Source organism: Poecilia reticulata, linkage group LG2 (assembly GCF_000633615.1).
Source record: "Poecilia reticulata strain Guanapo linkage group LG2, Guppy_female_1.0+MT, whole genome shotgun sequence".
Taxonomy (NCBI): domain Eukaryota; kingdom Metazoa; phylum Chordata; class Actinopteri; order Cyprinodontiformes; family Poeciliidae; genus Poecilia; species Poecilia reticulata.
In genome coordinates, this window is record NC_024332.1 from 26,549,652 (window position 1) to 26,561,347 (window position 11,696).

The 11,696-nt window shown below is 39.5% G+C and overlaps 1 protein-coding gene across 1 annotated transcript in view; it reads right to left on the reverse strand.

The window, feature by feature from the left end:
• Positions 1 to 11,690, reverse strand: part of LOC103457617 (collagen alpha-1(XVIII) chain-like) — a 15,965-nt gene extending 4,275 nt beyond the window's left edge. The window contains exons 1-33 of the mRNA XM_017309581.1: positions 11,622 to 11,690; positions 10,713 to 10,793; positions 10,581 to 10,640; positions 10,372 to 10,447; positions 9,031 to 9,134; positions 8,923 to 8,940; positions 8,110 to 8,316; positions 8,016 to 8,042; positions 7,873 to 7,935; positions 7,709 to 7,792; positions 7,586 to 7,636; positions 7,374 to 7,514; positions 7,236 to 7,289; positions 6,075 to 6,119; positions 5,505 to 5,636; positions 5,334 to 5,393; positions 5,224 to 5,250; positions 4,246 to 4,344; positions 4,116 to 4,151; positions 3,433 to 3,522; positions 3,253 to 3,285; positions 3,106 to 3,132; positions 2,963 to 3,022; positions 2,664 to 2,741; positions 2,501 to 2,536; positions 2,367 to 2,420; positions 2,209 to 2,280; positions 2,085 to 2,132; positions 1,971 to 2,001; positions 1,835 to 1,885; positions 1,720 to 1,754; positions 1,517 to 1,630; positions 404 to 551 (exon numbers count right to left, since the gene is read on the reverse strand). Coding sequence (XP_017165070.1) covers positions 404 to 551; positions 1,517 to 1,630; positions 1,720 to 1,754; positions 1,835 to 1,885; positions 1,971 to 2,001; positions 2,085 to 2,132; positions 2,209 to 2,280; positions 2,367 to 2,420; positions 2,501 to 2,536; positions 2,664 to 2,741; positions 2,963 to 3,022; positions 3,106 to 3,132; positions 3,253 to 3,285; positions 3,433 to 3,522; positions 4,116 to 4,151; positions 4,246 to 4,344; positions 5,224 to 5,250; positions 5,334 to 5,393; positions 5,505 to 5,636; positions 6,075 to 6,119; positions 7,236 to 7,289; positions 7,374 to 7,514; positions 7,586 to 7,636; positions 7,709 to 7,792; positions 7,873 to 7,935; positions 8,016 to 8,042; positions 8,110 to 8,316; positions 8,923 to 8,940; positions 9,031 to 9,134; positions 10,372 to 10,447; positions 10,581 to 10,640; positions 10,713 to 10,793; positions 11,622 to 11,690 — 2,311 coding nt within the window. The remainder of the gene's footprint in view (positions 1 to 403; positions 552 to 1,516; positions 1,631 to 1,719; positions 1,755 to 1,834; positions 1,886 to 1,970; positions 2,002 to 2,084; positions 2,133 to 2,208; positions 2,281 to 2,366; positions 2,421 to 2,500; positions 2,537 to 2,663; positions 2,742 to 2,962; positions 3,023 to 3,105; positions 3,133 to 3,252; positions 3,286 to 3,432; positions 3,523 to 4,115; positions 4,152 to 4,245; positions 4,345 to 5,223; positions 5,251 to 5,333; positions 5,394 to 5,504; positions 5,637 to 6,074; positions 6,120 to 7,235; positions 7,290 to 7,373; positions 7,515 to 7,585; positions 7,637 to 7,708; positions 7,793 to 7,872; positions 7,936 to 8,015; positions 8,043 to 8,109; positions 8,317 to 8,922; positions 8,941 to 9,030; positions 9,135 to 10,371; positions 10,448 to 10,580; positions 10,641 to 10,712; positions 10,794 to 11,621) is intronic.
• Positions 11,691 to 11,696: the final 6 nt, after the last annotated feature.

Here is an 11,696-nt window from a genome sequence, read left to right on the forward strand (position 1 = left end):
TATATAATTATGTATTGTTGCTCTCATGGAACTACCAGTGGACAAAAGAAAAAAATGGTAGCGATGCCAGCTCTACTTTTAGGTTTTTGGGGGGTTTATTAACATCATTGTTAAGAGTTTGTCACTGTCATAATAAAAAGTAATAATGTGATGCATGACAGTTTATGCAGCTGTTTTATCATAATGTGTGGCTCATTATTAAATTAGACAGATGTGAATAAACAGGTAAGTTCTTTGATTTCCCATAAATTTGTTTGTGGAGTTACTAATTTAAATTTCAACATCCAGAATACAAATGAAATACACCCAAAAGAAAACATAATAACCATATTAAAGGTTTTATTATGAAGCAGCAGGTAACTTTAGATGAGGAGAGAAAATTTGTTTTTGTAACTGGACTCACTCTGTGTTCCTCCATAGGGCCCAGACAAGGATGGACCTGGAGGTCCGGGTGGCCCTGGTGGTCCAGGTCGACCGTCATAACCTCTTCCTGGGGCTCCAGGAGGCCCCTGAGGGCCCGGTGGACCAACAACCGATTCTCCTTTTGGACCCTGGTCAGAGAGACAACTTTGATTATTAGGATACTGGAATGCCACCCAGACAGACAAAGGAAGAAATTAGTTGTTTTTTTTTCCCATTCATAGTTAATAACTTCTAGTTTTTTTAAAATGCTGGTATGTAAGAAATTCCAGACATCTGTCTTTGTGTCACTTATGGCTGTAAAATATATATATTGTATGTTTTCAGAGTATATGTGTTAGCAGAAAATATCTTGCTTCTACGCTGTGGATTCATTTTCAAGTTTCACATTTATTTAAAATATATATATTTTCACCAAACCAATCACATGTGTAAACATTTCATCAGTGCTCAAGTGTCTGTGACCCACTATAGTAGGGATACATCCTGTAAAAAAAAGTTCTGGCTCATCCTTGGGAATAACTTCCAGAAGCTTGAAGATGCCAAATTTAGCAGTTCATAAGTATAGACGAGATGGGAATGTCTGTCTATCCTACAGTTCTGGTCCAAAATGTGTAGACTGACTCCAGAACAGAAGCCAAAGGCCTTGTGAAGATGCTGTTGAAGCTGGTAAGACAGAAATGGACAAATTTGTCCTGTACCAAAGGTCACTCAGCGAGGAAGAAGCCATTTCTCCAACTAGCAGTTTGCAAATGTCCACAGGGACAAAGACCTTCATTTTGGAGACATTTCCTGTCAGCTGATGAAACTTAAGCGATGCTTATGCCACCCTAACTGTGAAGAATGGTGGTGGCAGCATCATGTTGAGGGGCTCTTTTGCTATAGGAGGAACTGGTACACTTCATAAATTGATGGCATCAAGAGGAAACAACATTATTCCAGATGGACAATGCCAAAATGGCAAACTTTGAACCGAAACTGCAGCAACTATTGTGAGAAGATTGAGGACAGAAATCCATAACATTTGACCCAAGTAACACCGTTCCAAGGCAATGCTACCAAATACAGAGGAAATGGATGTAAACGGTGGTCTTACTTGTGGCCCAGGTCGTCCTGGTGAGCCAGCTCCTCCTCCGTATCGGGGGTCATAATAACCGCCGCCTGGTTCTCCTTTCTCTCCTTTCAAACCCACCTCACCTTTCAACTCATTCTGGGCAAAACCAAAATGATTTTCACTTAAAAATGAAGTAATTTAATCTGCAACGCAGTTAGAATTGTGGACCTAGTGGGTGATTTTACCTTTAAAGTGTAAAAGTCAAAGCCTGTTCCCAGACCTGAAGAACAGAGACGCACACTGTAAATATTTACCTCCTGTTGTATTTGCTCCATATATATGAACATCAAGTGATGCTACCTTGAATTTCAAGTATTCCTGGTGGTCCAGGATTGCCTTTCTCTCCTTTAACTGTGCAAAAAAGGAGGAACGATAACATAAATAGCAGCAGATTTGTGAAACTTTGATTTGCATGAAAGAAAGTCTGAAACCTTACCTGCGTAATTCCTTGAGTACTCGTCATACCCCTGAAACAAAGAGACGAAGCAGTCAGAGATAAAGTCATTGTTCCTTCATCTAAATGGAAATCAGATGTCTCGACCCAACTCACGCCTGGAGGTCCGGGAGGTCCGGGGGGCCCCGGAGGTCCTGGGGTGCCCTGAGGAAATACCAAGCAATGATTAACGTCTTCATGACTCACTTGTTTCAACACCAAAGCTTTTCAAAGCACTTACAGGGTAACTGTATCCAGACCCACCGCCAGAGTCTCCCTTCTCTCCTTTGACCCCGTTTAATCCTGGTCGACCCTGAAACATTAGTCACACTTCAGACATTTTCTTATTTTAATAAAAACAATAGTTTAAAAATGTTCCTTAATACAACAGAAACATACTGATCTCCCAGGGATACCAATCTCTCCTTTTGGTCCAGAAAGACCCCGGGGACCCTGGAGAAATAGTTACTCTTGTCATACTTGCACAATGCTGGCATCTTGTCAAACAGATGAAAAATTTAATCAGTACATACAGGAGGTCCCACTGGGCCAGGACTTCCACTCTCACCCTGCAAATCAACATCAACAGTCACTTTATTTCTTAATTATATCCAATTCATGCCCCAATGGGTCAATTTCTGATACTTCAGATCGAAGAAAGCCAAGAAAAACAGAGGATGCTTTGCATTGGTGTACCGGCTGTCCTGTCAGGCCTCCCAGATATAACGGTCTCCCATCAGGCCCCATGATAATGCCAGGCTCTCCTTTCTGTCCCTGCAAGATAAAAATAACACATTTTCTCTCAAAACATTTTAAAATAAGAGCAAAAACCTGACAGCAAGACTGCTGCAATCTCCTTCACTGGTTAGAAGTTATTCAGATCGACCACCACATTAGTGACGGTTGGTCAGATCCAGACTTTCCAGTTTTTATCTGTTCGTCTACGTTATTAATGGAGGGATGTGGGTAGATTTTCACTACAATGACTGTCCCACCTTAGGAGCGTATCCTGGAGCACCAGCGTCCCCTTTGTCTCCTTTAGGCCCCGCTGGTCCCTAAATCAAAAGACATACCTCCATTACTTTAAGTTGAATGCTTATTTCAATAAAGTGAGGTTGGTAGATGCATTGATACGTACTGGGAATCCTGCACGCCCTGATCCGCTCTAAAGGAGGAGGAGAGACGGCTCATTAAAGACAGAACAGCCTGGCTCTTACTTGGCAAACGAAGTTAAAAGTCAGTGAGTTTTAGTTTAGTTCAGGGAACTGGGGGAGCATCAACTCACCTGTCCCAAATCGTTCCAATAAACCTCGTTAAACTAGCAAGACAAAGTTAGGTTAGTTAGTAACGAGCAGTGAGGCAGGCAGTGACCGTGCAGTGAAGGAGGGAGAGGATGATGAAAAGTTCAAGGGTTAATTTCATTTTCCAATTAATGTACAGATTTACAGTTGGAGCTCTGACTCACATCTCTTGACGGCGGCTGGTAGAGAACCTGTCCTGGTTGTCCAGGGGGTCCGGGTGGTCCAGGTGGTCCACCATCTCGACCTGGACGACCCTGAGTTCAGAATAAACACACAAATTAAAAAATATTTTTTCATGTGAAGTTGGGTTAACGTTTACTGAATGTGTTGTGGTTTAAGATTAAAGCACATTGGGACCTACAAAATGTCACATTTAAATTAAAAATAAAGATTCTGAGATGGCATTTTAGCATCAGTGTTTGAACAAACAACACAAAAAAAAGAAAACAAAAGAGGTCTGAATGTAGAACAAATATTTAACAGGAAGGTGTTTTTCTTGCAGATAACGATAAAGTTAGACAGGACAAAGACAGGATTCCCAAACATTTTTCAGTAAAACGTTCTAGACATTTCTCAGTAGATTTAACCATTTGGAAACAAATGTTATTGTGCCGATCTTAACCTATTGGTTACTTCGCCCGCTCACCTCACCACCTTCTTGCTGCTATTGCAAATATCAACAAACCACAGTCACTTCCTTCTTCATACAGTACTGCGGTTTCTCTGAACCAGTCAAGTTTTCTTTAGATCCATAGACTTTTCACCTACATGCTAACAGCAAACATTTAAACCATTTGGTCTCACCAATCAAATGAACCTCTTATCAGTCCCTCTAAAGGAAACTCACCGTCTCTCCCTTCTCCCCTTTCTCTCCCTGTTTACCCTAAAAAAATCAGCACAAGTAGAGATTAATATCTGAAATGACACATTTAACTATTATGTGTCTGGAAATATTGCATGATGAAGATGCTCAGTACTGGTGTTCCAGGATATCCATCAATGCCTGGAATCCCTGCAGGTCCCCTTGGTCCCTCTGCGCCTTTAGCTCCATGGTCCCCTGGAAAACCTGGCTTACCCTACAAACCATAATGAAACATTTTTACATTTATTTTTAACTAATAGATCAAATAAATAAAGTAGGGCACCTATGGCCTTTGAGGGAACTTAGCTGGACCAGTTATTCCTGCATTTTATGGTTAGCATTGATGCTAACAGACAATAAAACACAACAGCACTAATGTGGAAAAACATTTTTCAACATTTATGAAAAAAATGTTTTGCATTTAGGATAGTTAAATAATTGAACAAAAGAGTTAAAATAAATAAATGGAGGTAAATTGCTTGCCTATAACAATTAGATAATATTTTTAACACTACAGCACACAAGCAAATCAATCTGGTGGGGTTTTTTTTAAGTTTGAGTTTGTGAAGGTTTTTATGGAAAATTTGTCACAGAAAAATCACAGTTTTGTTTACAAAATAAATCTGCGAGATGAAAACCCCATATTTTTTCACTACAATTAATTTTTTAAAAAGATATAGTCATGAAACATAAAACATTAATGAGAGAAATATTAATTGATGGAAACATGCAGGACGTTTTATGTAAAAATCCTTTGGAAACATAACCAATCAAATAAGCCAGGTTGAAACCAGAAATAAAAACATTTAATAAAAACAGTTATTCCTAATAGTTGCCATAGCAACACTTAAAATAAGGTATCGAAAAGCAGTCTGGTTGATTTTTAGTTCTACTAAAAACAATAGTTTTTAAATATTTTTATTTACTACAAATATTTTTCAACAACACTACAATTTCCAGAAAGTGACTTATTGGTTGCACTTTACAAACTTTATCATGTTTTCTTATCCTACAAGCTTCAAATACTCAATCTGCAGTGTTTACAAGAGTAGCTTAAGAAAATGCACCACAGGGATTAATTTCCATTACTTACAGGTAGACCAGCAATGCCATGTGGACCCTGAAAAAACGATACAGTTCAGTTCAGGTAGTATAAGGTATGAATGATGTAATCAGAGAGCCAACTGTGTCCAATATGGCTACCTGTGGTCCGGGTGGCCCTCTGAGGCCAGGCAGGGCATTTAGCACCTCATTTTGGTTCCCCTGCATGGAGAAAATGTAATTTAAAAAGGATATTTGAACAGTTTTACACTTGTGATTAAGATTTTTTTAATCCTGCCTTAAAAAAGGATTAAATTTTAAACCGTTACTCACACTGCCAGTGAAGTACGGTGGCCCCGGTGGTCCAGGAGGCCCTGGAGGCCCAACTGGTCCCATGGGACCTGGAAGTCCTGCCAAACCAGACTGTCCGGGTGTACCCGTCCTTCCCGCATCGCCCTGACCACCCTGAGTCAGGATTACAAGCAGAAATGTGGGTTTGTGTCTTGGAAAATTATGTTAGACAATTAATAAAGGAGAAAAATTAGAGGAAAACAGAAAGAAGACGTTCAAAAAGTGGAAAAGTGGAGGCAGATTTCATAATATCTAGACAAACGAAGAAGAAATAGAGCTATATTTTAAACATTGCCATCTTTATGGAAATAGAAAACGTTAAAAAGCAAAGCAGACCAGCAGAGAAAAAACCCAACCCAGTACCTGCTACCCATTACACACCGTAGAGGATGGAGCAAAGAAAGAGAAGAGGTAATTGAAAGGGTTGGAGTCCGTTGTGTCTTGCTAGAAGAAAGCAACAGAGAATCTATGTGGTTTTGCAGCAGCATTTGCTATTATCTTTAAAAGGTAAACAAATCTTTATGCGTCATATTTTTAACTATTTTAACTAACCTTTTCCCCAGCTGGACCTGGAAGGCCGAGATCACCACCGTCACCCTAAATAATAGAAATTAACATTATTGCTAAAGCCGAAATGCATCATAAAAGAAGGAGGTTTTATTAGCAAGCAGAAAATGAAAACACTGACATGGCTACAGACAGCAGGAGGCGCTGTTGTCAAACCGTAACATCATCCCACAACCACCAGTAAGAAGTACTGGTTTGTGTCTGGTTAAACGATGCCTTACAGGATAACGTAAACTCGCATTTTTATGACTGAGATTTGGGGATGAGAACATACCAGCACTGACAGTTCAAATCAGAAGTTTGCTGAATGAAAAGAAAAATCAGACTTTTTCAATGTCCGAAGTAAAAGCAAACCAAATTAGTCTTGTTTTACATCATTTACAATTACCTAAATTGTGTACATCCATCTCGTTAATAAGAGGATGTGTCAGACGTCATAGCTTTGGAAACGTAAAACAATTATACGCAAGGATTGACACAATGTGACTTTTCAATCACACTGTTCAGGAGATAGACTGGTTCTGGTCCAAAAAGTGCAAATTGATGCCCGAACAAAAGCCAAAGAACCTGTGAAGATCCTGCAGAAGCTGCACAGTGTCATCATCCACAGCGAAACATGTTCTGTACCGACATGAGCTGAAAGGCCACTCAGTGACGAAGAAGTCATTACTCCAAAAAGAAACATAAAAATCCAAACTGTGGTTTGCAAATGCACACAAAAAATCATTTCTGGAGTCATCTCGTGGCCTGAAGTGGACCCATTTGATCAGTATGACCATGGCTACATTTGGAGGAAGAACTGGGACGTTGAACCATCCTAACTGTGAAGTATGAGGGTGGCAGCATCATGCTGTGGGTCTGTTTTGCTGCATAAAGTAGATAGCATCACGAAGAAGTTGAAATATTGGTGCAACTTCTAAAAACATCAGCCGGGATGTTAAAGCTCCAGCCTATCTTTTTATCCAGGACATGTAAAGTTCTGGTGTGTCGTTGAGTTTCTTTTTAAATAATTTTAATGTTGGTCAGGCCTAAATAAAACTAAAGCAGCTATTACTATCTTGTGGAACCCCTTTAGTCTGATGTAGAAAACAACAACAGACTTTTGTGCCAATTTCTGGCACAAATGTAGACGATAATCAGTTTTACCTTTTCTCCTCTGAACCCGGGTCTACCAGGGAGGCCAGGAGGTCCAGGTGGGCCCTGAAAACAACAAAAATGCAGATTTACATCCTTTAGCTACTAAGTAATCAAACACAATACAATGAAATAAAATTGGCTTCTCACTGGTAGGCCAGGCACTCCGTCTTGTCCAGGCGGCCCAGGAGGTCCAAAGGCTACTGGACCATCAGGTCCGATGGCTACTGAAGTACCAGGTGTCCCAGGACGGCCGGGCAGACCAGGGGGACCAGGAGGACCAGGTGCACCCTGCCCATCACATTTCACAACTGTCATTCTGAAATATTTTTTAACTCCTTTCCTAATGTTGAACAACTTACCCGGAAAGTTTCCAGGTCTGGGAATCCTGAACCCTCCATGTCAACAAATGTCTACAGAAACATTCACTGTGGTTAAATTATTATATACAAGTATTGGCTAGAAAGGCGCATATTTTCACATACTGGACGATCACCAGTGCCAGGTCCTGGAGATCCTGGAAGACCTGGGGGACCTCTTGGTCCAGGGGAACCCTCTCCAGGTTCACCCTGGAATGATTTGGAGATGACAAATTATTACCGTAAATAGAGACGTAGCATGATTAGCATAATGGCTTCATGTATCGCACCTTTTGGCCTTTCATACCAGCCGTTCCTGGAATTCCTGGAATACCCTGTGGTCCAGCAGGACCCTAAAAATCATAAAAGTAAAGACATAGATGGATAAATAATCAGTCGATTCAGTGAAAAGTTCTGCTAAAAAGACACTTACAGCTTTTCCATCCTCTCCTGGATCACCCTAAAGGAAAAATAAATGGTCACAAACTAATATTTTTATTTAACCTTTCTTAATTTCTTGCACTTACAGGCTGTCCATCAGCCCCTTGAGGTCCTTCAGCCCCGTCCAGCCCTGGTGGCCCGGGTGGTCCAGCTGGACCAGCCAACGGCTGCACAAGAGAGCCGTCGCCGAGTCGGACAACCTCGGCTGCAGGTCCTGGAGGACCGGGAGGACCTGGAAGCCCCTGAACGCCACGTTCACCCTTTTTGCCAGGGTATCCATAACCAGTATCACCCTGGTGAGAATAACAGACAGGCAAGCTTTCAGATGTTTGGTTTTACTTTGCTTAGATCTACATCACTGATGGTTCCACTGATAGCTCCCCTTTCACCGTCACACAGTTCTCTTTCTGTTACCAATCAGCCCCCATCCACTCCACCATGCCAGCATTCGCTTCTTCTCTAAACCTTCACTTTGAAAATTACAGTAAGTCATCCACCGTTAGTACCTCTACTCCCCAAAACTTCACTGTTCAGCCTCTCTTCATATATGCTTTTCTTATTGTTTCACATCTATTTGGAAAAGTTTTATACCATCTATAAAATATTTAACAGAAAATGCCAGTTGGGATGCTGAAACACCCAGACACAAAGCTTCTTGGCTGCAAAGCTCAAAACCAGAGATAAGGAAGACTGTGGATTTTAGCTGTAGTGCTAAGACAGTTTCCATTGTGAGTATTGATGGATATGAAGGTGTATTTGGTGTTTTAACTATTAAAATACCCTTTTTAGGAGTGGTCTCATGTGTATGCAAATTCCAGCTATTCACGTAAATGTCTGATGTAGCATCAGAAAAACTAATAACCCACTACCCCAAAATTCAATAAATGCAGTTCACATACCTTTTTACCTTTTTCTCCCTAGAAGGAAAAAAAGAAAACTGGTTATTTGTGTCAGATGTCAATGTTAACTCAGAAATTAGAGATTTCTTTGTCTCCTTGCTCGCTAACCTGAGAGGAAAAACTTGAGCCTGAGCTGCTGCCTGAATCCCCCTTTGGCCCTGCAGGGCCTCGGTCCCCTTTCAGGCCTTTCTCTCCTCTGTCGCCCTTCTCACCTGAAGAAGAGAAACAATTTAGCCTGTTTGGAGCATTACATTACATTACAGGGTGTAAATGTAATGTAATGCTTTTTCATCATATTGTCTCAAATGAAACCCTGAACCTCAAAAATCTCATCTCCAAAAAATATTTTTCACTTAAGATAATGGCTAATTAACTAATCAAGATATCAACTTACAAAGCTAGCAGCTAGCAAAGTTAGCAGTGAATGATCCTAAATGCTAATTAGGCTAGCCTTTTAACAAGCTAACAACTTTATAAATCTCTACTCAAGCTAACAGCTGCACCATCTTACTGCTAAAATATTTGACTATTCAAGCTAATAACTAGGAAAGCTAGCATCTAGCTAAATCAACTAATGGGTCTAAAAGCTAAATAAAGTACCTATAAACCTAACATGTTACCCAAACTAACCATAACTCAAGCTGAGAATCAAGACTGCTGACCTTTACACATGCTAAATCTACCAAGGCTGGCTATAAACCATTAGCTTACAGTGCTAGCAGCTAATAAAGCTAACTTAGCGACTTAAGCTAACAGCTACTTAATCCAGAAAATACATATATGCATTAAAATGGGTTTGTTTGGGTTCAAACAAGTTTTAAAATCCCAAAATGCAACTCATGATGCCCCAATCAGAAGAAATTTAAGGCTGGAAACACTCATTAATATCCATTTGTCCAGAAAGGCTTACAAAGACATTTCTAAGGTTTTGAGACTCAAGTGAACAACAGTGAGAAACATTAGCTGAAATATGAAGCATAAGAGAACCTTCCCAGAGTGGCTGACCTACAAAAATTACCTGTATCTCACCTTTACGCAGAATGCACAAAGATAACAAAAGGAATCAAATATTTTTCATTCAGAATTAACAACTAAGCATTGGTGCAATGCAAAAGGGATAATCACTACATTTGACAAGCCAGAGTAAATATACTCTAAGCTAACTTTGAAACACAGAAGTTTACCTTTTCAGCTCTATGGCTTGTTATGAGTGGCATATTTAATGCTCCACTTACTGATTACAACTGACAAACTTGGCGCTTGGAGCAAAACTTCATTCTCAGGTCCAGACAAGTTGTGTCAGTGCATATTTCAGCTGATGAGACTTTGACGCTACATGAGTAACCTGGCCGAGGACACTGTACTCTGAGGAACATTTCTTTTTAACATTTTCTAACCGTTCAAAAACTTGAAAAAACAATTTCCAAGTTGAATTTTTATTCTTTTCACCTGAGGTTCCTCTTCTGCCTCCTGGTTGGGATGAAATCGGGGGTACAGGTACTGGACGGAGGGGTGGAAAAGTGGTCTGAGAAAAGCAAAAACAGTGCCAAACTAGAAGTTACTTTAAACTAGATATATATGCAGAAAAATATCAATGCAACTATATCAGCTATTTATTATTCTAGCTAAAAAATCTCTAAAGAAATCTGCAAACCAACCGTCTTAGTGTTTTCTTTCCGTTTCCTGTCAGCTTCTTTGTTGACACCATCACCAGAACCCTGACATGAAAAGAAACGTGTCATACAGATGTGTTTGTTCACTTAAATTAAGATTTTTAAAGAAACACTCACTTCATCGGGGTAATCCTCATAGTCACAGAAACCCTGAAATGCCTGAGGGTTTCCCACAAGTCTTAGCTCTCCAATGTCACCCTGAAAAGACACAAACAACTGATAAGCAATCAAGTAAGACAATAGAAGCATAAAGACGTAGTTTGAGGTCTAAAATAATTACAGAATATAATGTTTTGGTTAATGTTATGCTTTTTAAAAATATATATATTTAGATTTATTTATTTAATACTCTAGTGTTATATATCAAAGTTGCCGTGGCTTCCTAAGTCCTATGGGTGGCAACAGGTGGTTTGTTTCCTGAATCCACTTTCTACTTCATTGTTTGAAAAAAACTTTTATTTCCAGAAATAATATGGACAAAACAATAACTAGAAAACTCTTACAACAAAAGTTGACTTAATTTGATGCCACAAGTTCAAAAAAGTGGTAAAAAAAAAAAACCTCCCATCATCACACTGGACATTTGACAAACAAACATCCATCACACCCGATGGTGTATTCTTAATCTCTTAAAATAATGGGAAGGTACAAAAGTTACCAAAGTAATCCAGACAATTCCAAATATAACAAATATATATATAATTAATTTCAGATTGTGGTTCAAAACTATATTCTAACTTCTCAAAGAACCCTAAATTGTTATAATTTAGGATTTATAAAAATTCAACCCAAATACAGTACAAAACTCTGCATTCATCTGAAATACTTAGGTATTTCAGATGAATTTATTCCCTCGGTAGTTTTTCCAACCGAGGGAATAAACTAGAATGGGATAAATAATGGAGAAAAAAAACAAAGGAGGTTGGATAGAGTTTTCAACTGGTTGCTAGCTCTGGATTTGCATCCAACAATATCCAAGAAGATAAAACTTGCGGTAGTAAGGAAATTATAAGAGTTATTTATTACCTTAAACTTGTCTAAATCAGCTCTTCCTGCTTGACCCACAAAGATCATACTTCCTGCGTCCAGGTCCATCGGGTC